General features: G+C 43.1%; 1 protein-coding gene across 1 annotated transcript; it reads right to left on the bottom strand.

The window, feature by feature from the left end:
- Nucleotides 1-4,032: 4,032 nt before the first annotated feature.
- On the bottom strand, nt 4,033-24,718 carry asrgl1 (asparaginase and isoaspartyl peptidase 1). Its single transcript, XM_078273098.1, has 7 exons — nt 24,632-24,718; nt 22,576-22,771; nt 20,642-20,784; nt 15,605-15,759; nt 14,733-14,854; nt 8,998-9,108; nt 4,033-5,344 (listed from the first exon to the last, which is right to left on the bottom strand). The coding sequence occupies exons 2-7, from the start codon at nt 22,760-22,762 to the stop codon at nt 5,130-5,132; spliced, it is 933 nt and encodes a 310-aa protein (XP_078129224.1). The 5' UTR covers nt 22,763-22,771; nt 24,632-24,718; the 3' UTR covers nt 4,033-5,129.
- Between the last annotated feature and the right edge of the window lie 285 nt (nt 24,719-25,003).

Below are 25,003 nucleotides of genomic sequence, written 5' to 3'. Positions count from 1 at the left end.
CACTGGAAATTCACGTCCTGCATGGGAGGGCGTGAAAACCACGATGGGTTTGCAGTCCAAAAAGTGTTATATTTCTCAGAATGGGAAAACCAACCTGGTTTTTTATAATCGTTTTAATGTCCATGATTTTAGTGAGGAGATGTCTGTTTTTAAAAATGTTGATCGTAATCCTGTAAATAATATTGTGCCCATTGATAAATTCATGGTCTCGAAACTCTTCCGTGGTGTCAAAGAAAGGAAAAGTCCAGGTCCCGATGGGATCGGGGGTCGGGTTTTGAAGAACTGTGCTGTCCAGTTGGCAGACATCTTCTGTTTCATCTTCCAGCTGTCCTTAGGGCTGTATAAGGTCCTGTGTCTTTGGAAGGACTCAATAAATGTTCCTGTGCCTAAGATTCAAACTCCTAAGACCCTCAATGACTTTAGACCAGTAGCACTTACATCTCTTGTCATGAAAAATGTTTAAAGGCTAGTGAAGGATGCACTTTTGGACACTGTACAGGATAAGTTAGACCCTCTCCAGTTCGCCTACAGGTCAGGCAGAGGTGTGGATGATGCAACAGGGACACTTCTAAACATGGTTTTTAAACATCTTGAGGGGGCCAAGTCCCTTATTCGTCTACTATTTATTGACTTCTCCTCCGCTTTTAACTGTATTCAGCCCCATGTCTTAGCAGACAGATTGAAGAACACTCATAACCATACCCGGATTATCCATAAGGGCACTTGGGCCAGTGCCCAGGGGCACCAACCATTCACAACCAGTGGGGGGGCACCACATGACACAAGCTTTAACAATATTTTCTGTAAATTGTTATATTATTCACTTGAAATTGTTGAAAGACCATACATTACTTGTTTATGAACACTAATTTCAGAATAATAATAATATAATAATAATAAATTATAAATAAATCCATATTACATGACCACTATCACTCCCCTCCCCAATCTGTCAGAGTTGAGTTGGTCCACAAGTACGCGCAAATGTATCATTTGGGGGATGGGGGTTAACAAAATAACAACAATCAAAGTAACCCCCAAAAAATGTTATCATAATGATGAATTTAAAATATTAACTGTTATAAAAAAATTATAAGTGGTTGGCTTTCTTGATTCAATGTAATTGGCAAGCAAAGAAAAACATTTTTCACACAAACCCCCCCACCTCTGGGTGAGACTTGGTTGCGCCCAACCCTTCTCCGTGTTTTCCCAGCACACAGCATGGTGTGTGCGCTTCTTGAGTTTACTCAGTATGCAGAGAAGTGTAAAAAAACGGTCCACAGTCGGCGCTTCTTTTCCTAGAACTCGTATTTCTTCCAGAGGACTTAAATCCATACTCTTAAATCTAATATTGATAGTCTTTTGTCCATATCTTATTCATTTTCGGTCCTTTTATTGTCGTTAGCTGTGATGCTAAAGCAGTTTTAGCTTTCCCGTGATGCTTTTGAACGTTATTGACCAATCAGAGGAGTTGCTTTCAGGGCCCGTGAAATAAAGTCGGAAAAATACAAATTTGATCGACCCACAATGCTGCAATATATAGTATTGATTTTGGCTTTTTGAATTGATAGACATTTTGAATTGAGACATTTGAATATAGTGCTCACTGCTCATATGCCTACATGTATGTAGTTGGATAAGTTAGTAAATTACATTTGAGAAATCCCCTTGATTATGTCTGATATTTTTGCCAGGAGGACAGCACAGGTAAAGGAGGTGGTGGACGGGGTGGGGGCCTTTGAGGTACAGTGCCCAGGGGCACCACATTGTCTTAATACGGGCCTGCTCATAACATTGATAATGGACTGATCTGCTGGCTGATGGATTTTTTAACAGTGAGGTCACAACGGGTCAGAGTGAACAGTGTTTTATCAGATGCCATTTTATCTTCTACTGGGTCCCCCCAGGGCTGTGTCCTCGCTCCTCTTTTATTTGTTTTATACACAAATGAATGCCAAAGCCATCAGGAACGGCGCCACATTATTAAATGATTCTGTCATTGTGTCCCTCCTCAGCAGTGACGACTCTGAACACGGTCTTGTAGTCAATGATTTTATTGATTAGTGTAAATCCTCCTTTTTAAACATTAATGTGGCAAAAACGAAAGAGATGTGCATTGACTTCAGAAGAAATCCCACTGTCATTTCCCCGGTTGTAATGGACAATCAACCAGTTGAACTAGTGCAGCAGTACAAATACCTTGGGACTGTGATCAACAGTAAACTGTGCTTTGAATCCCAGGTTGATGCTGTGTGTAAAAAAGCACATCAGCGCATGTATTTTCTTCGTAAGCTTCGCAGTTTCAATGTCGACACTGATTTTATGAAAATGTTTTACTCTTGTTTTATCGAATCAGTTCTTACTTTCACTTTTATCTGCTGGCACGGGTCGCTTTCTATTAACCCTTGTGTTGACTTCGGGTCACATTGGCCCGTTTTATATCAGAAAATATTGGACGTAGAAATAAGCGCTGAAAATGTGTAGAAGAAAAATTTAAAAAGTTGGAAAAAGCAAAAACAAATTGTGAAAAAAAAGCGTCAGAAATGTCAGAAAAAAAAGGTGTTTTCAAGGTTGAAGGGAAGACAACACAAGGGTTATACAGAAAAATCGAATGCAAGGTATCGTGAAGGTGTGCAGTAAAATTGCGGGCACACCATTAGATTATGACCTGTATAAGGTCAGATCCTTGAAGAAGGCGAGAGCCATCCTGGCTGATTCGAGTCACCCCTTGTGGGGTGAATTTATGCTGCTACCCTCCGGGCGTAGATGGTCTGCCGCGATGCAGAACAAATAGATTTAAAAGGTCATTCATCTCGGCTGTTATCCCCATTGTTAATGCTATCCTGTGAATTCAAATTTAAATGGTGTTGTACTGTGGTTGTGTTTATTTGTTGTTGTTTGGTGTGTATATATATATATATATATATATATATATATATATATATATATATATATATTTGTTACTGCTGGCTGTAATCCAAATTGCCCCTCGGGGATAATAAAGTGACCTTGACCTGGTTAACCAGCAATACACCTGTCAAGTGTGAAGCAGATCGGATGAACTGTTCTCGAGATATTCGAAAGACAGCTGGACACACTCATACACACACAGACAGAGATATTCTCCCAATGTGCTACTGGCTCCAGACTTGCAGCTACTCCTCCTCTCAGTACATTTTAATAGCACTGCAGCTCAGTGAGCTGACCATGGTGCTGAAATACAAATATGTGAGCTGATTTTACAATCCATTATGAACTTACAGTGATACAGTGAGCCTCTAACTAAAATGTTGGACACTGACATACTGTAAATGTCACCCTATAGCCATTCATGTGCAGGGCTATGTGGTAAACAGGCTCCATTCAGATTGTTTTTCAGCATGAAGTAGTCTGCGCGTGTGTGTTGCGAGCTGGGAACTGCTTGCACCACACACACACACACTGAAGGACAGAAAGAAGCAGGCAGGGAGGGAGGGAGGGAGAGAGAGAGAGAGAGAGAGAGAGAGAGAGAGAGAGAGAGAGAGAGAGAAGAGAAAAAAGGGGAATACACATCATTTTATGCTCAGCTTACTGTGGGTTTAGCTTAAGGACAAACTATAAATAGTAACAAGAGTTTATTTATAATATTGCACAGCAAAGATGAACACAATCACATACTGCTGCCGCCTCTGGATACAAAGTGTCAAATGACAATGCATTCTGGCTGAGTTGTGTTTTGACCTGACTCAACTGAAAAAAAAAAAGTGTAATATCAGGCCTAAGACCGGTAAAAAAATGCAGGACTTTGTGCAGACTGATGGAGATTCACGTCTATTCCCATCCAAGATACCTTAGGAACTTTATTAAGACAGTCATTGTAAATGTTAATCAAGTTCACGCACACACATTTAAAAAAAATGTTTTAATATAAAGCAAAAGAACAAAACAAATTTCTCAGGGTTTGAGAGAAAGAGAAATTCTTCAAGAGAAGTCATGCAACCTGCGTGTTGTGTTTCAGTGTTGACTTGTATTTCAACAGCCCCATCTAGTGGATCCAAAAGGGTAACACATACAGTCAGAGCTCAACACATCAGTGCACCTCTACACACAGACTATGGGTAAATGAAGCATGAAACTGACAATGGTCTGGGATTACAGGCATTTATTGTCAAGAATCAGTGTTTTCCTAACACACAGCATTGACAATCATCATCTGATCAGCAGCACTTCACAAATACTGGCTCTGGTTCAAATGTTGGAGTGATGGCCGTGTTACAGTACAACACTACTACAGAAAATCACATAGATTCTCTGTTATTAAATACATTTAATTATAAAATCCCTTTTTTGTTATAAGGTTTTGTTATTCTGTCATACACCAATGACAGAATAGCTTCCACCTGTTGTAATAATGGATGTGGGTGGACGGCGCTCTGGCGTTCATGATGGCCTGCTTGACAGGGTCTATGCAGCTGCTCAGCAGCTGTTCGGGCTAAACCCACAGGTGGAGGCGCTGAGGGTTGGGATGCCAGATCCAACCTCCCAGTTTAGACAGTAGGTTTTTCCTAGCAAGTAAGTGGATAATATTTTCCACATGGAGAGGGGACAGACAGTCCCTCATGGTTGTCGTGTCTAAAGCCACACCAATGAAAGTTGTGGTCCGAGAGGGGTTTAGGCAACTTTTCTCTAGGTTTACCTTTAGGCCCAGCTTGGCCTCGTGGTCACGCAGATCAGCCAGTCTTCCAGGTACGGCAGGATCTTCATGCCCAGAAGACTACAGAGGTGCAAGGGCTGCCGCCATGTACCTGGTGAACACCCTCAGAGATAGGGAGAACCCAAATGGGAGCACCCTGAACTGCCAGTGGCGGCCTCGATAGGCAAAATGCAGATGTATGTCTGGTGCTGGAGATGATTTCATGATGGGGGCTAACTAATCAGTTGAGCCTGTCTGTAGGTTTTCTTCACTAAGTTCTATAACACAATCAATACAATTACAAAAATATTAATAATATTAATCAATACTAAAATGGTTAACCATCAGAACACCTTAAATTGTATTTACCAATATTTGTATGAGTATCAAGTAGTATTACTATTCTTGATTCAGTGCAAAATCTAAGCTTACAAATATGAAACCTATTTGGCTTATATCAGAGTGGGTCATCGATGCTCTGGGTGAAGTGTTCCCCAGTGTACAGACCATAGTGCAGGGTATCTTTCTGGGCTGCAGCCCAGGCCATCTGCAGACTGGAGAAGCGAGCAGCCCATTGGCCCTGAGGGTCCACTGTCACCACCCCACCCAGCCCACCTACTCTGGACTTCATGTAGGCCAGAGCTAAATCACTGGCAGCCTCTACTGACTGACCTGAGAACAGAGGAGAGAAGAAATTAGATTATAAATCAGTAAAGATGTCAGTGGTCAACCAAGTCACAGCAACAACTCTGATTGAGAACAAATCATCTTCTCTGTGTATATGCAGATTTCACCGCCGACTGCTACTCGTGTTCATTAGTAGTCTTAAATAGTAGTTTCCTATTGTTAAGGCTTTACATTTGTTATCATTTTATTTATATCCTGAGACTTTACCATATTCTTCAATTGTTTTCGTTAGTTTATGCACCGATTCCTCTGGTGATGTTAGATACATTATTATATTTTCCGCGTAAAGTGCTAATTTGTGCATTTGTTTTCCTAACTGTATACCTTTTATATCTACATTTTGTCTAACTGCTACTGCGGACACTTCAATATATACAGTATAGCAAATAAAACGGAGGAGAAGTTCTCCCAGGCTGGTTCCTCTTTGTATTGTAAATCATCTTGACAGTGTGCCGTTCATTTGTACTGGAAAATTTGGAAATTGGATTGCTGTAAATTGCTTGTAACCATAGTTAAAACTGCTTGCTGAAGCCAACACTGTTGCCTTCTCTGCATCTAATGTTATTAACAAAAATCTTGATTTTGCTTTTGAGCATAATCAATTAAATGTATTGTTCACCTAATATTGTCTGTGTAATCGTGCTTTGTTTCTTGAATGTACTTTTATTGTTTATGTTTACAATGTGTTTCTATGCTTCTGTAAAGCACTTTGAGCTGCCTCGTGTATGAATTGTGACCTTTAGATTTATTGACTAATATTGCTGATATTACTTTATAGTCTGTGTTAAGCAGTTATATGGGCCTGGATAAGGAACACTTGTAGCATCCTTTCCTTCTTTATAGATATTTTTTTTATTATTATTTTTTTTAATTTAACCTTTAACAAGGTTAACAAGGTCGCCGAACATACAGTTTCACATTCAATATAGTACAAGAAAACAGAATACAATAGGCTACATAAGTACAGATTAAGTAGGCATTTCAAAGCCGGCACAAAGTGAGGTGTAAGTAAGTCGATGAATATGCGAAAGTGGTATGGTGATAACACAATATACATGAATAGACAATCTATAACACTGCTGCGATGTAGTAAAGCGTCAGAATACAGATAGTGCAAATGAAATTGTGGTCTAGTTAGTGATGTGGATCAGTTATAACGAATGATAAATGCTGAGATTAAGTAAAGAGTCAATGTACAGTTTGTGCCAAGTGTGGACTAGATAGTGATGTTGATCAATCGTAGCACAATATACACAAATAGACAGAACTATCTAAATGCTGAAATGTAGTAAAGAGTCAATATACAGTTAGTGCCGGTTGTGGTCTAAATAGTGAAGTAGGTGTAGCTATGAGTAGTAGATGTGCAAAAATTGTATGACAACAAGGTATTGCAACAATGGTGGGGAGAAAATACAGTTTTGCATGCCAGGGCAGATGCAAAGTGCAAAAGTGCGTAAACAGATATGTGCAAATGTGCAATGGGGCATGACAGAGACAGTGGGATAGGGTGTTTAAAAACAATGCATGAATGATGGAGAACAGTTAGCACGTACAGTGATCGGACAGGAGCTTGGTCAGACGTGCTTTAAAGGTAGTTAGTGGGATAAGGGTTTTGAGTTTCAGGGTTTTTTGTAGCTCATTCCAGTCATTTGCAGCTGAGAACTGGAAGGAGTGGCGGCCAAAGGAGGTGTGCGCTTTTGGGGTGACCAAGGAGATGTAACTGCTTGAGCGAAGGTTGCGGGTGGGAAAGGCTATTGTGACCAGTGAGCTTAGGTGCAGCGGGACTTTGCCTAGCACGGACTTGTAAATGAGTTGGTACCAGTGAGTTAGGTGTCGAGTGTGTAACAAGGGCCAGCCAACTAATGCATAGAAGTTGCAGTGGTGGGTGTTATAAGGGGCAAGAATTGGCAAAATTGTCATTTTGACCAAAGCGAGTTTGGCAGCTTGAGTGAAGGAGGCCCTGTTGCGGAATAGAAAACCGATCCTAGACTTAACTTTAGATTGGAGGTGGTTTATGTGTTGTTGGAAGGAGAGGGAACTGTCTAACCAGACACCTAAGTATTTGTACACTGCCACAATTTCTAATTCCAACCCATGATAATGCTAATCAGATAGGCAGGGGTGGGCAGTGAGCGATTGAAAAGCATGAACTTGGTTTTGCCAGAGTGTAGAAGTAATTGGAGGTTTGGGAAGGAGTGCTGAATGGCATTGAAGCTCTCCTGGAGGTTTGATAGCACATTATCCAATGAGGGGCTGGATGTGTACAGGATGGTGTCGTCTGCATAGAGGTGGATTTGAGAGTGCCTCAACAGTGCAACATTATAGAGGATTGCCATGTATGTGCCCTATTCCCTCTAATGCATTATAAAATTATTATTATAATTAAAATTATAATTTTTATTTATAGTATCAATTCATAACAAGAGTTATCTCAAGACACTTTACAGATAGAGTAGGTCTAGACCACACTCTATAATTTACAAAGACCCAACAAATCCAGTAATTCCCCCAGTTCTCAGGTTTATCAGTGAAGTGTCTGAACAGAGTGGATTCTACTCACAGAGTGAAGACTGATTCATTATGAACAGGGTCAGGCAGCCCAGGTTAAATGCACATTGGCAGGCCATCGTAATTACAAACGTTTCATCGATCTATGCCCGGGTACGGTACTCTAATCAAACAACTGGACTATGGGGTCAAGTGTACTGGGATCCAGGCCCGTGTCCCTGAGGTTAAAGGAGAACTCCGGCCGATTTTTTTACCTGAATCTTGACCGCTAGATTTTTTTCCGAGTACTGTCGATAGGGAAAAGAAACGATCAAAATCGGTGCTAGCAAACTGGAGTGGCTGCAGCATAGCCAAAGCTCCCAGTTAGCTAAAATGCCAGTTGTGGGGGGCAACTCGCTGAAATCGCTATGTTCTGTGACTGCTGTGTTTTGATTATCACTGAAACCTGGCTCCACCTGGGGATACCCGATGCTAGCATGCAGCTAGCAGGTCGCACTCTGCTCCGACAGAGGATTCCGGTAAGAGCAGAGGAGGGGGGATCTGTATGTACGTGCATGAGAACTGGTGTAATAATGGGACAATTATAGATAAACACTGTTCCCTGACCTCAAGTACATGTCTGTAAGAATCCGGCCTTTTTTTCTACCGAGAGAGCTAACAGTAGTGATCGTCATGGCTGTGTATATTCCACCCGACGCCAATGTAAACACGGCGCTCTCTCTCCTGCTGAACACCATAAATGAACAGCAACGGGCCCACCCGACGGTGTTCATATAATCGCAGGAGACTTTAATAAGGCCAACTTGAAACACAGAAATTTTTATTGCATTTTGTGTCTGTTAAGAGGCACAAAGGCATTCTTTAAAATATGCCCCCACAACTGGCATTTTAGCTAACTGGGAGCTCTGGCCATAGCTGCAGCAACTCCAGTTTGCTAGCAACGATTTTGGTCTTTTTTTTTTTTTTCCCTCTCGACAGTACTCGGAAAAAATCTAGCGATCAAGTTTCAGGTAAAAATGGACCGGAGTTCTCCTTTAAAGCCTCCTGAAACACTTGTTTTCTGTGCACCCACCTGTTTGCAACAGCAACAAAAAAATTTAACCGTTTGTGTGTGTGTGTGTGTGTGTTACCTTGCTCCATGTGGAACAGGATGAGTCTGGCTAGAATAACCTTCATGATGGCTTCTCCGTGGCCTGTAGTTGACACTGCTCCCACCTGGTTGTCAGCATAACCTCCACACCCTGCAGTGACAATTTGAGAAGAAAATGAACATTTAGTGTTAAATTGAATTCATTTTTTAGGTACAAAGTTGTTTATTTGTAGTGTAGATGTGACAATACAGTAAGATTGAAATTAAATCATACTGTGGTAAATGGGGGATATAACCGAAAATAATAAAGATGTTCATTTACAGTTTGTTCTTTCAACAGGTTTTTCCTTTAATAGCGTCAGAAAATAAAACCTTGGCAACTCTGGTTAGGAATGTCAATTGTAAATGAACGGTTTTATGACTAATCCTTCTTTGCAAAGGGTTACAGAGCAGCAGTTAGTATAGGGATGCAATTACACATCCATTTCACTAGATGGGAGAATAATGCTAAAACTGCTTTTCTTTAGAAATACATTGTAGTGGCATTAAAAAAACTTTGACACTTTGACCATCTGGTCATAGTTACAGTATAATTCAACCTTGCCACAATTTTCCATACTGATACTGTTAATGTTCAATGCTGTCATTATTATGGAAGAGTAGCAGCGGTAAATATCAACCCCACAGCTTATAGCACTCTGAGGTTTACACAACAGACATGGGCCCTATCTTGCACCCATCACAATTGACTTTGTACACTGACGCATGTATCATTCCTATTTTGCACCCGACGCACAGCGGACTTTTCCCTCCACAGACTCACGTCGGTAAATTAGGGAATGAATTTGTGCTCCCGGGGGCAGTTCAGCAAAAAGAGGAGGTGTGTTCCGGCGCAAACGTTCCCTAGTGCTATTTTGCAGTTCCAGAAAACAATTCCACAATTTACCACAGACCAGGAAAAACCTAGTCTAAAGTCAGTGGCGCGTTATTCAGATGCTATTTTAAGGGCGCAGGCTTGGCCGTAATGTAGAGTGTGCACACCGCGCATACACTTTGCTTCTCTCATCTCACGGACCCAGCAGTTCCCATTTTGGCAAACCATACATAAATACAAGGAAAAATATGACCTTGTTTTACACAACGTTTACACAACGTCAATGTCAATGTTTTGCAATGTAGTCTAACTAATGTTAGACTACATTGCAAAAATATCACCATGCATTCATAACCTCGTGATTCAGTGAGAGTGAGCCCAAAACATCAGAAAGTATATTTTTGTGACATTTCTTTATTTAAATTTTGTCAAAAAGAAAAATCAATAGCAAACGTCGGTCTCCTCGGCTGTGAACCGCTCCTGGCGTGCGCCCATGGATGTATGTATCGTATTAAGAATCCGCCATTATAATAGCAATCCGCCATGGAACAAGCGCGCCTGCTTTTAAAGGGAATGTGAGATAACACTCTGATTGGTTTATTGCACGTTACGCCCAAACCACACCTATGAGTAATGCAGCTACTTCAGACCAACCCATTTTAGATTTGCATCGGGCGAAGAGTCATTTATCCCGCCGGCGCCCGAGATCCACCCACAAAGCTACTTGCATTTGGCGTTTGATACTTGCGTTTCAAATCATTAAAATAGGGCCCAAAGGATGATTCATTAAAAGGTTCAGACATGAATCCTGTAGAGGATCCACTCTGTCCAACAGCCTAATGGCCAATTACTATTTCATTTACCTGGGATATCATTTTTAAGTAAATTACTATTTTACTTACCTGGGATATCATTTTTAGGCAAATTACTATTTAACTGGTATAATTGTTTTGTTTCAATGTTGTGTTTCAATGTTCATCCATCCATCCATCCATCTTCATCCGCTTATCCGGGTCGGGTCGCGGGGGTAGCAGCTCCAGCAGGGGACCCCAAACTTCCCTTTCCCGGGCCACATTAACCAGCTCCGACTGGGGGATCCCGAGGCGTCCCTCAGGCCAGGTTAGAGATATAATCCCTCCACCTAGTCCTGGGTCTCCCCCGAGGCCTCCTCCCAGCTGGACGTGCCTGGAACACCTCCCTAGGGAGGCGCCCAGGGGGCATCCTTACCAGATGCCCGAACCACCTCAACTGGCTCCTTTCGACGCAGCTGAGCAGCGGCTCTACTCCGAGCTCCTCACGGATAACTGAGCTTCTCACCCCTATCTCTAAGGGAGACGCCAGCTACCCTCCTGAGGAAACCCATTTCGGCCGCTTGTACCCTGGATCTTGTTCTTTCGGTCATGACCCAGCCTTCATGACCATAGGTGAGGGTAGGAACAAAAACTGACCGGTAGATTGAGAGCTTTGCCTTCTGGCTCAGCTCTCTTTTTCGTCACAACGGTGCGATAAATTGAATGTAATACCGCACCTGCTGTGCCGATTCTCCGACCAATCTCCCGCTCCATTGTCCCCTCACTCGCGAACAAGACCCCAAGGTACTTGAACTCCTTCACTTGGGGTAAGGACTCATTCCCTACCTGGAGAAGGCACTCCATCGGTTTCCTGCTGAGAACCATGGCCTCCGATTTAGAGGTGCTGATCCTCATCCCAGCCGCTTCACACTCGGCTGCGAACCGATCCAGTGAGTGCTGAAGGTCACAGGCCGATGATGCCATCAGGACCACATCATCTGCAAAAAGCAGCGATGAGATCCCCAGCCCACCGAACTGCAACCCCTCTCCACCCCGACTACGCCTCGATATCCTGTCCATAAATACTACAAACAGGATTGGTGACAAAGCGCAGCTCTGGCGGAGGCCAACTCACCTGAAACGAGTCCGACTTACTGCCGAGAACCCGGACACAGCTCTCGCTTTGGTCGTACAGAGATTGGATGGCCCTGAGAAGGGACCCCCTCACCCTGTACTCTCGCAGCACCTCCCACAGTATCTCCCGGGGCACCCGGTCATACGCCTTCTCCAGATCCACAAAACACATGTAGACTGGTTGGGCATACTCCCAGGCTCCCTCCAGGATCCTTGCGAGTAAAGATCTGGTCCGTTGTTCCACGACCAGGACGGAATCCGCATTGTTCCTCTTCAACCTGAGATTCGACTATCGACCGAACCCTCCTTTCCAGCACCTTGGAGTAGACTTTACCGGGAGGCTGAGAAGTGTGATACCCCTGTAATTGGCACACACCCTCTGGTCCCCCCCTTTTTAAAAAGGGGAACCACCACCCCGGGTCTGCCACTCCTAGGCACCGTCCCAGACTTCCACGCAATGTTGAAGAGGCGTGTCAACCAAGACAACCCCTCCACACCCAGAGCTTTAAGCATTTCTGGACGGATCTCATCAATTCCTGGGGCTTTGCCACTGTGGAGTTGTTTAACTACCTCAGCAACCTCCACCAGGGAAATTGATGCCAATCCCCCCTCATCCTCCAGCTCTGCCTCTACCATAGAGGGCGTATTAGTCGGATTTAGGAGTTCCTCAAAGTGCTCCTTCCACCGCCCTATTACCTCCTCAGTTGAGGTCAACAGCGTCCCATCCTTACTGTACACAGCTTGGATGGTTCCCCTCGCCCCCTCCTGAGGTGGCGAACGGTTTTCCAGAAGTACCTTGGTGCCGACCGAAAGTCCTTCTCCATGTCTTCTCCGAACTTCTCCCACACACGCTGCTTTGCCTCTTTCACGGCAGAGGCTGCAGCCCTTCGGGCCCTTCGGTACCTTGCAACTGCCTCCGGAGTCGCCTGGGATAACATATCCCGGAAAGACTCCTTCTTCAGTCGGACGGCTTCCCTGACCACCGGTGTCCACCACGGTGTTCGTGGGTTACCGCCCCTTGAGGCACCTAAGACCCTAAGACCACAGCTCCTCACCGCAGCTTCAGCAATGGAAACTTTGAACATTGTCCACTCAGGTTCAATGCCCCCCAGCCTCCACAGGGATGCACGAAAAGCTCCGCCGGAGGTGTGAGTTGAAAGTCTGTCGGACAGGGCCTCCTCCAGACGTTCCCAATTTACCCGCACTACCCGCTTGGGCTTACCAGGTCTGTCCAGAGTCTTCCCCCACCCCCTGACCCAACTCACCACCAGATGGTGATCGGTTGACAGCTCTGCCCCTCTCTTCAGTCCAACAACAAACAACCACTCTGGTTTAGATCCAGGGAGGCCGTTCCTCCCAATCACGCCTCTCCATGTGTCTCCATCATTACCCACGTGCGCGTTGAAGTCCCCCCCCAGCAGAACTATGGAGTCCCCGACTGGAGCCCCATGCAGGACTCCACTCAAGGTCTCCAAGAAGGCCGAATACTCTGAACTCTTGTTTGGTGCATATGCACAAACAACAGTCAGAGTTTTCCCCCCCACAACCCCGCAGGCGTAGGGAGGCGACCCTCTCGGGCCCACCGGGTTAAACTCCAACGTAGCGGCGCTCAGCCGGGGGCTTGTGAGTATCCCCACACCCGCCCGGCGCCTCACACCCTGGGCAACTCCGGAGAAGAAAAGAGTCCAACCCCTATCCAGGAGTATGGTTCCAGAACCAAGACTGTGCGTAGAGGTAAGCCCCACCAGATCTAACCGGTAGCGCTCCACCTCCCGCACAAGTTCCGGCTCCTTCCCCCACAGAGGAGTGACATTCCACGTCCCCCAGAGCCAGCCTCTGCTGCCCGGGTCTGGTCCGTCGAGGCCCCCTGACCTTCACTGCCACCCATGTGGCAGCGCACCCGACCCCAGCGGTTCCTCCCACAGGTGGTGGGCCCATGGGATGGAGGGATGTCCGCCACGTAGCTTTTTCGGGCTGTGCCCGACCGGGCTCCGTGGCAAACCCGGCCACCAGACGCTCGCTGACGAGCCCCTCCATCTGGGCCTGGCTCCAGGCGGGGCCCCGGGCTTCCCCTCCGGGCAGGGTCACTTCATCCCTTCCTCGATTTTTTCATAGGATTTTTGAACCATTCTTTGTCTGGCCCCTCACCTGAGACCACTTTGCCTTGGGAGACCCTACCAGGAGCACAAAGCTCCAGACAACACAGCCCTCAGGTTCATAGGGACACACAAACCTCTCCACCACGATAAGGTGATGGTTCCCGGAGAAGGTTTCAATGTTCAATGTTTGTGATTTTCATCATGATGATGACGACTGAATTGTAGTTTCAACTTTTTGTTTTCAGGGTCATCTTTTAGCAGATAGCCTTTGTTGTTAAATTCAGATGTCTGTTTCAGAGTGAGGCTGTACTTAGCCACTGACTCATGAAAGTGTAATCACTTATTTATTGATAGTGACAGATTAGACAGGCCTGAACGGGCCAGGATCCACTTCTGTGGATTGTATTTACTGGCCCGATGTAACTTTTTTACTGGCTCCGGGGCATTGGGCAACCCTTATTGTTGGACCCTGTTGTGAATGAGTGAGCCGGGCAGACGCAGCAGGAGAGTGGAGGCGGGGTTACGCGGAGTGTTTGAGAGAGGAGAGATGCAAACAGTGGCACAGCTTCACAGAAGAAATAGGTTATTTAACGCAACATCAAACTATATCAATGTAAATGGTATTGTCTCATCCCATATCTTGTTTGAAAGTATATCAATATAATACAATAAGTCAACAACATAAGGATCAAAAGTTGCACTTTGCAACATGTGTCAGCAGTGTTGAAATGTAGGCTGTTAGCAAACACAGAGCTCATGGTTTTGTTTACTAATTAACCAGACATGCCGAACTTCTGCTGGTCAAAGGTCCCAGTTGTCAGACTATTTTCTCTCTCTCTCTCTCTCTCTCTCTCTCTCTCTCTCTCTCTCGACTGACCTATGCAGGGTGTGTCACCCACCCGTCCCTCCATCTTGTTCAGCATCCCACCAGTGGAGGTTGCACAGGCTACGTTGCCCTCACTATCGACTGCCACTGCTCCAACCGTGCCCATCTTCCCCCTACACAACAAAACATACAGGAAAAATAGAATTAGGTTCGAATTACTTCATTTTATTCTAAAGAATGCCGTAGGTTTAATCAGTTTGATACAGTAAACCATTTTTTGAGTATCAGGTCCTCACTGCTCTCGGTTCTGAAAAGTGTGTAGCTTGCTCTTTTGTGGAGAATGCAGCTGTAGTCAGCTGGGAGTTACAGCAATCCCAATGAATTCCAATGATGACCCAGAGTCACAGCAAAACAACCTGTGCAAACATCCATGGAAGCTCCTCAAACTTCTCCCGCTGCATAATCCAAATTGCCATGGTGGATTTGTGTGCTCAGTATGTAACAGAAATGTCCCACTTTCCAATAAATGCTGACTTTGGTACTTCAGGGGGTTCTGAGATACGAGGAGGCAATACAGTAGTGTATTTGGTTATGTCCAGGAGAATCTGTGGGGGCTTTTCATTCAGCTAATTATCCTCCCTCCCTCCTGTCAGGTGTATCCTATGACGAGTTTTTTACAAAACTCCTGTGACAATCTGTTCGATCTGTTTACTGATTGGTCAGCTGGTCTGATGATCCTTTAATGAGACAGTTAAAGGATTGACTGCTGTGCAATCACCTTAAAATGACAGACAGTATGGATCAACATATAAGAAGTGTATAATGAAGCAGGAGTGGATTGAGAAGTTGTTATGGACGTCTTGACTTGGTTTTTGCCGTGTTTCATTTGAAAGTGCTGTAAATCCAAACCGGCTATGACTCACATTTGACACTCCACAGGGTTGGCATCAGGTGCCAGGTTCTTTTTCCAGCGCATGCGAGAGTAGTCGGTGATAAGGGACTCTAGAGGCACCTCAGGGACACCCATGGACTGGGCGAACTGATTGGCCCCCTCTGCGGTCAGACATGCATGACTTGTCTGAAATGGAGATGAAAGAGATGAAATAGAGATCAAAGTTCACGTCTATAAAACACATCTTTGAACTTAACTTGGTTGAGACGGAGATCCTACGGTACAGTGCGAAATATTGCTATTATGGCAAGAGGTTCTATGAATATTTCTAGGATATCAGAAAAGAATAGTGGTTAGGGATGTAACGATTACTGGTGTAACGGTAAACCACGGTCAAAATGTTGATAACAATTACCGTTTTCATTTAAAATATCATTATTATCACGGTGGATTACCACGGTGTGGAAACCGCGTGTTCCCAGCTTCATCCAAGTCTCCTCAAGTTGTCGCGCGGGCGCACTGCGTAGCCTACAGTGCGTTTCTTGAAGTTGGAATCATGGGGGAAGGAGGAGATGACAGCGCTCAGGACATTTATCAGCCCTGTAAAAAAGTAGTAACACTTGCTCTCTCTCCTGAGATGATGTGACGAGAGTCATCACTTTGATCTCCTGCCGATCACTCGCGCTCAGACAGCAGCTGTAAACACACTTTTTTTTCTTTATCATTTCTTTCCCGTTTTCGGACTTGTTGAAGTGATGTGTAGTGTATCACTTCAATGTAAGTGTGTAGCCCAGAACGTAAGTTAAAACTATGCTGTGGCTTGTTAAACTATCAGGTGTTTTACTGCCTCGTTATCTGTGTAAACATTAAAGCTACGTTTATTCATAGTTCAATAAGTGTTCTGCTACGATTTGGCTTAGTCCATGTTACGACATGACATTTATTTGGAGAGAGCGAGATATATTATCGCCTTGACAATATTGTTGTTGCTGTGTTTCTTATTGCATAGCTGATAGATGTGCAGATTGTTTAAGATTACTTGTGCAGCCACGTGTTGATATTCAGGTTGTGTTAGGGCAATTTGCTAGCAATCGCCAGTAAACAGACTAGCGCTGTGGAGCCACGTGCTTAGCTATTAAAAGGTGTATTTGCTCTGTTATGGATATGTGTGCTGTAATAGATGTGGCTTATTCTCAGTTTGTGTTACTTAGCAATATGTTACATTTATGTTAATTATTACAGAGAAATGAATGTAACTCTTAGTATTGTTTCTTGTTATATGCTGGTAGCTATAACATTTAGTTTTGGTAAATAATGTTTATAGTAAGTCAGATGCTTATTAATGTGCATTATTATTTGCTTATATTTCAGAACCACATCCAACTTCACGTGTAACATCAAACACAACTTCATAGTTAACTTCATGTTGGAGTTGTAAATAAATCTTCCTGGATCTCAAAGTCAGACATCTCTGGTTCGTGAAAGATACAGGCAACGCAATTTTCTGTTCACGTGAACGCTTCATGTGAAAATTTGTTTATAGAGCTGGCTACAGCTCCGTCGTATCAGCTGCAGTTGGGAGTTGAGTTACGCGAGAAATAGGGGTTTAGAGCCGGGGTTGGAACCCCGGTGCTAATACGTCACTGGTGTCTACCGGACGGAATAGCAACGCGGATTTCGGTGCCTCATTTTGGTGCCACTTAAATGCCTGTGCTGCTCTCCGATGCTCAAAAACAGATGTTAGAGGCAACAGAAGCATTGCTGCATGTCACGCTAGTTAACACAGCAACATTACACTCTGCAGCAGATAACGTTGATGTTAACCTACTGTTCGCCAGTAGCTGGATTAAACACGGTTAAAATGCTGACAGCTGAACGGTGTAAAGGTGTGTCTGTATTTCACTGTAGAGGATTCCAACACCGGGACGTACAACAGTCTGCTGCTAAAGACACAAACAAGCACTTGGCCACTGCTGTTGGCGGTAAAACAACACAGATGAGACTACATGGTGCTTTTACTTGAAACTGGTAAACCTTATGGTGCATTCAAAGTTATTGTAAAATATCCTTTTCTCATGTGTTTTTGTTGTTAAACAGAAATGTACTGGTGAAATATGTTATTATTGTTATACAACTGTGTTCAAAATAATAGCAGTCCAACATCACTAACCTCATAAATCAAAGTTTTTGGTAGAAGTGATATTTCATACATGGCAAATAATTGACTAGTAAGTGTTGTAGATTCATAGAAAACCAACAGACCCAACAGTCATGACATGCATGCTGCTCATTCTGTGTAATTTAATCTGTAATTGAAAGGGCCATGTTCAAAATAATAGCAGTGTTGTGTTCAATTAGTGAGGTGATTGATTCTGTGAAGAAACAGGTGTCAATTATGGCCCATATTTAAGGAAGGAAGGAAGCAAATGTTGTGCATGCTGGTTATAGTGCATTTCACACTGAAATACTCAGCAAAATGGGTCGTTCCAGACATTGCTCTGAGGAACAGCGGACTTTGATTAAAAAGTTGATTGGAGAGGGGAAAACATATAAAGAAGTGCAGAAAAGTATAGGCTGCTCAGCCAAAATGATTTCAAACACCTTGAAATGGCATCCAAAGCCTGAACGACGTGGGAAAAAGCGGTCAACTACCATTCAAATGGATCGAAGAATAGCCAAAATGGCAAAGGCTCAACCAATGATCAGCTCCAGGAAAATCAAAGAAGACTTAAAGTTACCTGTGAGAACTGTTACAATCAGAAGAAGGCTATGTGAAGTAAAGCTATCAGCTAGAAGCCCCTGCAAAGTCCCACTGCTGAAAAAAAGACATGTGCTGAATAGGTTGAAATTTGCCAAAGGACACATTGACTGGCCAAAGGAGAAATGGGGCAACATTCAGTGGACTGATGAGAGCAAAATTGTTCTTTTTGGGTCTAGGGGCCGCAGACAGTTTGTCCGACGACCCCCATGCACTGAATTCAATCCACAGTACACTGTGAAGACAGTAAAGCATGGTGGTGCAAAAATCATGTTATGGGGATGTTTCTCATACTGTGGTGTTGGGCCTATTTATCGCATACCAGGGATCATGGATCAGTTTCAATACATCAAAATACTTGAAGAGGTCATGTTGCCTTATGCTGAAGAGGAAATGCCTTTGAAATGGGTCTTTCAACAAGACAATGACCCAAAACACACCAGTAAGCGAGCAAAGATTGATGTTCTGGAGTAGCCAGCCCAATCCCCAGACCTCAATCCCATAGAAAACTTGTGGGGTGACATCAAAAATGCTGTTTCTGAGGCAAAACCCAGTAATGCAGAGGAATTGTGGAATGTAGTTCAATCGTCCTGGGCTGGAATACCTGTTCACAGGTGCCAGAAGTTGGTCGACTCCATGCAACACAGATGTGAAGCAGTTCTCAGAAATAATGGTTATGCAACTAAATATTAGTGCAGTGATTCAAAGTAAAGCAAACCCTTGAGACATTTTTTCAGTTGATACAGTAAATGTTTGAGTTTGTAAAGAAAAATGCAAATACTGCTATTTTTTTTAACTGCCTAATATTCCTTTTTCTTCACTTTCTGTAAAGGTATAACACAAACTTGATCAATTTTGGTCATGTTTTGATTTGGAATTGAATGTGCAGTGTTCCCAATGCATTGATATTATGGAATTAAAAGCCATTCTAAGGATTTTGAGCATTATTCACTTTTTTTAACACACTGCTATTATTTTGAACACAACTGTAAGTTATTGTTATTACATTTTTAATTAATCATGAATTTCCCCCCTTTTTTGGACTAATATTGTTGGGAATATTGATCCATTACTCAAAACCGTGACTCGAGCCAAACCGTGGTTTTTGTGATCTGTTGCACCCCTAGAAAAGAAGTTCTAGATCTGTTCTGTGAATATAAATCTGTGGATATAAATCTTTTGATTTTGGGCAGAGCCAAAACATATGCGATACAGTGGCTGGTGCTGTGTTTTGAGGTCACTTTTCAACTAGACAGCAGCCATAACAATGGTTAATGCTAGGAATGTGACAAGACACCTAGCTCACGAGATGAGACGAGACACTAGACAGGACAAGATTTGAACTCTATTTTACAGAAAATTACAATGAAGAAATAAGACTGGAAAAATAGTCCTTTATTCAATTGAAAGTCACAAAATGAAAACAGAGCACTGAATTTTTCTGCCATAAAGACAAATGACTGGCTTCTCTCCTGTATAACTAACAGTTACACTGTTACTTACTCCATATGTATGGTGGAGAGAGAGTCTCTGTTTTGTACTTGAATTTGTCATTGTACAGTAGACAGAGATAAATAAAGCTTATTTTACTATTGTTTCACATTGATTACATTCTAAAGCACAAATAAATTACCATCACTCAACAGATGACTTTTGTGATGACAGATGCTCTTTTCTCCTCCTCTGCATTTTATTAATTGCAGCACTAAACAAGGAAGTAGGCTACTCTAGTATCAATTTACGACCATTATAGGACGAACGGAGAACATTTCTCTTTGTTTAATATCATTAAAAGTAAAAGGTAGGTTTTGCTGTCCGCTTCCCGACTCATTTTAACAGAAAAAGAGAGTGGTGTGCACGAGACAGCGCCATAGTGAACTGCACGCTGCGGACGCGTGTGTCTCTGCCAAGACGGGGAGGGAGGGAGGGGAGGGGGAGGGAGAGAGAGAGAGAGAGAGAGAGAGAGAGAGAGCGTGCGCGGCGGTCATGGCGGCTAAAACGTTTTTTAACGCTGGGTTTTACAGGCAGCTTTTTTCTTCAGCTATCGCTCTGCAAAAGTAAACTCAGAGTCAACTTTGGAGAACGGGCGGCGGGATTTTCTATGCTAATTTCAAGGCTGCTGCTCTGCAATTGTGTACTGATATCACGAGACACTTTTTACCTCGACGAGAAATCTCGTCACGTTTAATCTCGCGATATCCTCGTGGAGACAAGATCTCGTCACACCTCTACTTAATGCATGTTATTTTGGTTCTTATTACACAATTCCCAATTGTATGCCTTGACCATCCTATATTTAAATGTACGTACCTTGTCCATAACCAGTCTTGCTAGCTGGATAGGGTTGGCTATGTTGCGTACGGCAGACACGGCACCACTACCCAGTGTTTTCCCATCCATCACAATGGCATCCATCTCCACCTCTCCTTTGATGTTCAGCACAGACCCACACCCTGAAACATGATTTGAGAAACTATTTGATAGTCTTTCCTCCAGGTACAAAGAAACTTTTGTATACAGAGTTGACATTTGGCCAATTTGTGGAACTACAGGACAACTCATGCAGTAATCATAAAAGTGACCCCCCCCCCATCTTCATGCAAAGCAGGAAAGAGCAGACACTATATTATTCTTGAAGAGCCCCTATTAAACTACTTTTCAGCATCATATTTGTACTCTTGGGGTCTTCTAGAATAGGTTACATGCTTTGATGTTCAAAAAACCTACTATAGCTGTGTTCGAAACTGTTCCCTCATTCACACTTCCCTATATAGTGTTTATTAAAAGGTCCCATGACATGGTGCTCTTTGGATGCTTTTATATAGACCTTAGTGGTCCCCTATTACTGTATCTGAAGTCTCTTTTATATAGACCTTAGTGGTCCCCTATTACTGTATCTGAAGTCTCTTTTATATAGACCTTAGTGGTCCCCTATTACTGTATCTGAAGTCTCTTTTATATAGACCTTAGTGGTCCCCTAATACTGTATCTGAAGTCTCTTTTATATAGACCTTAGTGGTCCCCTAATACTGTATCTGAAGTCTCTTTCCCAAAATTCAGCCTTGGTGCAGAATTTCAGCCACTAGAGCCAGTCCCACAATGAGCTTTCCTTAGTATGTCCATTTCTGTGTCTGTAGCTATTGAGGAGAAGAGAGGGGGGGGGGTGAGGCCATGTGCTAAGACCGCTGTGCTGCAAAGCGTCTGCCCTCGGCATTGTCGGCAAAATTCTTTTTACTTTCACACTAGAGCTTTCTGAACTGTCTGTGGAATAGATCAACAGAGAGGAGAGAAAGCAGAGTGGCCGTAGATGAGAGCAAAACACAGTAAAGCCTCTCACATTGAGCTGAAATGGAAACACTGTGCTAAGGGTTAAGCCAATGTTTTTTCGGAGGTAACGGCATTCACTTTCCCGGAGGTATGCTATATAACAGATATAGCTACTGTGTCTTGAAAAGCTCAAGCTTGTTGTTTTACTGGTTACCTTTAACTCACTTTACATCATCTTTGCTATCTCTTTTTCCTCACAGCTGCACTCATACAGTACAGATCCATTTGTCCGACACGACTGAAGCGTGGTGTCGCGACGTCATACAACAATGGTTGATGCTCCACGCCCTTGACCAGAAGCTGATTGGACGAACGCATGACGTGGGTCTGGCTTCTTGAGAATTTCAACAGAATGGCATGGTGGCTCATTGAGAATACGATCTAGTATTTTACGAAAATAGTTCACCGAAACGTGTTTCTGAAAACATTTTAAGCGAGAAATAGGCCATGCAGTTTCTGAATCTGTCTTCATTTCAGATCGACAAAGGTCAGTTTAAAAGATTTTCGTCTACTTCTACTGGACAGTCATGTCGCATTCAACGGATTCATTTGCATAAAGATGGGCATCGACGCGCAGCATTTTTTCAAATGCAGCACCGCCTTCCCGGAATGCTTTGCATGCACGTTCAAGTCGCTTGACATCACCCATAGGAATAGAGTGGAGCGTGGCGCAACAGATGGTCAAATGGATCTGTACCGATACGCTACTCTCCGTTACCACTCGCTCTCCTTGCGCGACCACACGGGCACTGACGTCCCTCATTTAAGGCACCCTGCCATTCTCGCTCTAACTTACACTATAGTCTCGTAAGGGGGTTGCGGTTAACCCCCATACCGCGGTTATATGTTGCTTCGTCACCGCGGTAAGAAGAACACTATACTATCACAGCTCTATGTACACCTCATTTTTACGTTACCTGCATTAAAGGAGGGGTTATTCTCCAGCTGGGTCACAGCCTCTACCACAGCGTCCATGCTGCTGCCCCCTCCCTGGAGGATGGTGTACCCTGCGCGGGCTGCTGAGCACACCCCTGAAGTGGAATTTTCTGACCGCTCCTTTGGGATATGACCCGCGCCTCCATGGACCACCACTACTGGAAACATGTCAATCACCTGAGAAGGAAATGTGGAGAGATTAGATGTAACACAGGATGTAGAAACTTGTGTTAAAGAAGCGTTTTAGAAGAGTTTTATTTCCTGTATTACTGCCTGGGCGTTTCTCAATCTGTGTTCTTCTATTGACTTGTGTTCTTGTGTCCCTGTGAAAAGTCATCTCGTGTTGCCAAAGTACTGTCCCAATACACAAGTTCGCATTTCACCAAGAACAGTTAAGATTCCCGGAAATGTTCTTGACACGCCCATTTTACCGAGGACGCATTGGTTGGTAACTTGTATAGCTTCGCAGCACCCGTATCCCAACATTCATTTCGGCATTCATTTATGGTCGGGTTTCTGGTACATAGACAGCCCAAAAACAGGACAATTTTAACAATTTTCGCCATCTTATTCATCACTAAATTCACTTCTGAGAACATTTTAGGCGAGAAATGAAAGGTTTAGATTTCGAATATAGGCAGTCTTGCGAAAATCTTTGCCGAATTGACAATTTGCTCCAAAGTTTTCAGAGTTTCATAAAGTGACGGGGGACGGGGCCACTAGCTCGTCACTGGGACAGTCACGCTCGGAGACCCCGCTGTAAGCCGGAGGTCTTTTAGACCGGTCCCATAAATAAGAGGCTTTTATTTCGCCGTTGACGGATCGTTTGTTGAAATATCACAACCCATGTCCATCATAAGATGTGGTCTTTTCGGAGTTAAACTCCACAAGCACACACAAACACACCGCAGCTTCACACACACACACAGTGCAGCAGGCAGAGGCTATACATTATATTTAGTTCATATTTTTTTGGTGTTTTTGTTTTCTGATTTATTAGAAGTTGAGTTTCAGTCTGTATGATAAATTAACAGTTGTACATAAAGTGGTAATATGCTATGACATGTTATGTAGACTAAAGGGGAGACACCAACCTTTATAATTGCTAATTTCCATCTCCCTGGGCATATACAGTGCACTCCAATAATATAGAAATGATAATTCCACATAACACTAATAGGAACACATAGGACACACCAGTGCATATGCCTACTTATTTTTTAATTTAAACTGACTTAAACTTATACACTAATAATATTAGGGATTGCGTTCCACTCTTTTGAATAAGTAAGGGGTGTTTGAGCTAAACCATAAACAATAAAATGAAAGCTCAATTAGTTTTATTTTTCAATATTATTGCAATAGTTGTAGCATTATGAGGTTTTCTTGTCCCGGAGATTGTTTTAATACAAAGTGGTTATACTCAAATGTGTACTTAAGTACCAGCAAGCTACACAACACTGGCAATATCCAAATAAATAGCCCTCATTGGTTGTTCTCTGTCTCATTTAATAATAATATTTTTTTTAAAAAGTGTTTCTTTACTAAATAGTAACTTAGATAAAAAGAATGGTGTTGCCTCAGCCAATAAAGCCTGTCTCAGGTCTTTACTATACACCAAACGTTTGGTCTCTCAGATAAACCGCTTTGATAGGCTCCAATCATAGGCTTCAACACGAATTTCACACTAAACTCATAACAAAAAAAAATACTGCTTAATGTTTATTTGACTAACTATTTGACACTAATAAATTAGCGTTTTATTAAAACAGTTGGCTAAAGCAGTTACAGGATACAAATACAAAACGAGAGCCGCTTGGTGAGCTGTGTATCGGTGGTATGCCGAATTGACGAGACACATGAAAAAAGGTTGAGTAACGTTGTATGTTATAACGTAAGCCAAGCAAGACGTATAAGGGCTACCATGGCTAATATCTGCACTGTCAACCGGTAACGTTAAAACAACCGACCTTTATTAATAGTTTGCTTAATGAAAATATTCAGTGCACCTACTTACCTACAGTCTATGCTACTTACCCTGAAGATTTACCGACTTGCTTACAGCTAAACGGAAAGCTAACGTTATAGGGGACACTAAAGCCTGAATGCACAGATAATACAAATCATACGGTTCGCACAAGAAGGAAAATAACTAAGGAGCTTCGCACCAAAATATCACCGAGGGCGAGCAGTCGTAAAGATCAGAAAAAGCAACATCCCTTCCAGGATATGACAATAACACTTTCAAAATAAAATAGAACTCTTGATAACATGTCAAGCAGTCTACGTTCGACTTTTATTACTATGTCTATAACATTTTTTAAATGAGATATATAGAAAATATAAGCAATGATATATTTGTAAAATAGCCTAAGTTTACGTTCAGTATGGTGGCTTTTACTGAGGAAT

The sequence above is a fragment of the Sander vitreus genome, chromosome 17 (genome assembly GCF_031162955.1).
Source record: "Sander vitreus isolate 19-12246 chromosome 17, sanVit1, whole genome shotgun sequence".
Lineage (NCBI taxonomy): Eukaryota > Metazoa > Chordata > Actinopteri > Perciformes > Percidae > Sander > Sander vitreus.
Note: the sequence above shows the minus strand (reverse complement) of the source record. Positions and strands in the feature narration are given on the sequence as shown.

Excerpts from the sequence above, each read along its gene's own strand:
- asrgl1 (XM_078273098.1), bottom strand. The coding sequence starts at position 22,762 with ATGTTTCCAGTAGTGGTGGTCCATGGAGGCGCGGGTCATATCCCAAAG. Across the intron at positions 20,785-22,575 it reads TAACCCCTCCTTTAATGCAG|GGTGTGGGTCTGTGCTGAAC; the intron begins GTAACGTAAAAA and ends ATCATGTTTCAG. Across the intron at positions 5,345-8,997 it reads CCTGTTCCACATGGAGCAAG|GTCAGTCAGTAGAGGCTGCC; the intron begins GTAACACACACA and ends CTCTGTTCTCAG.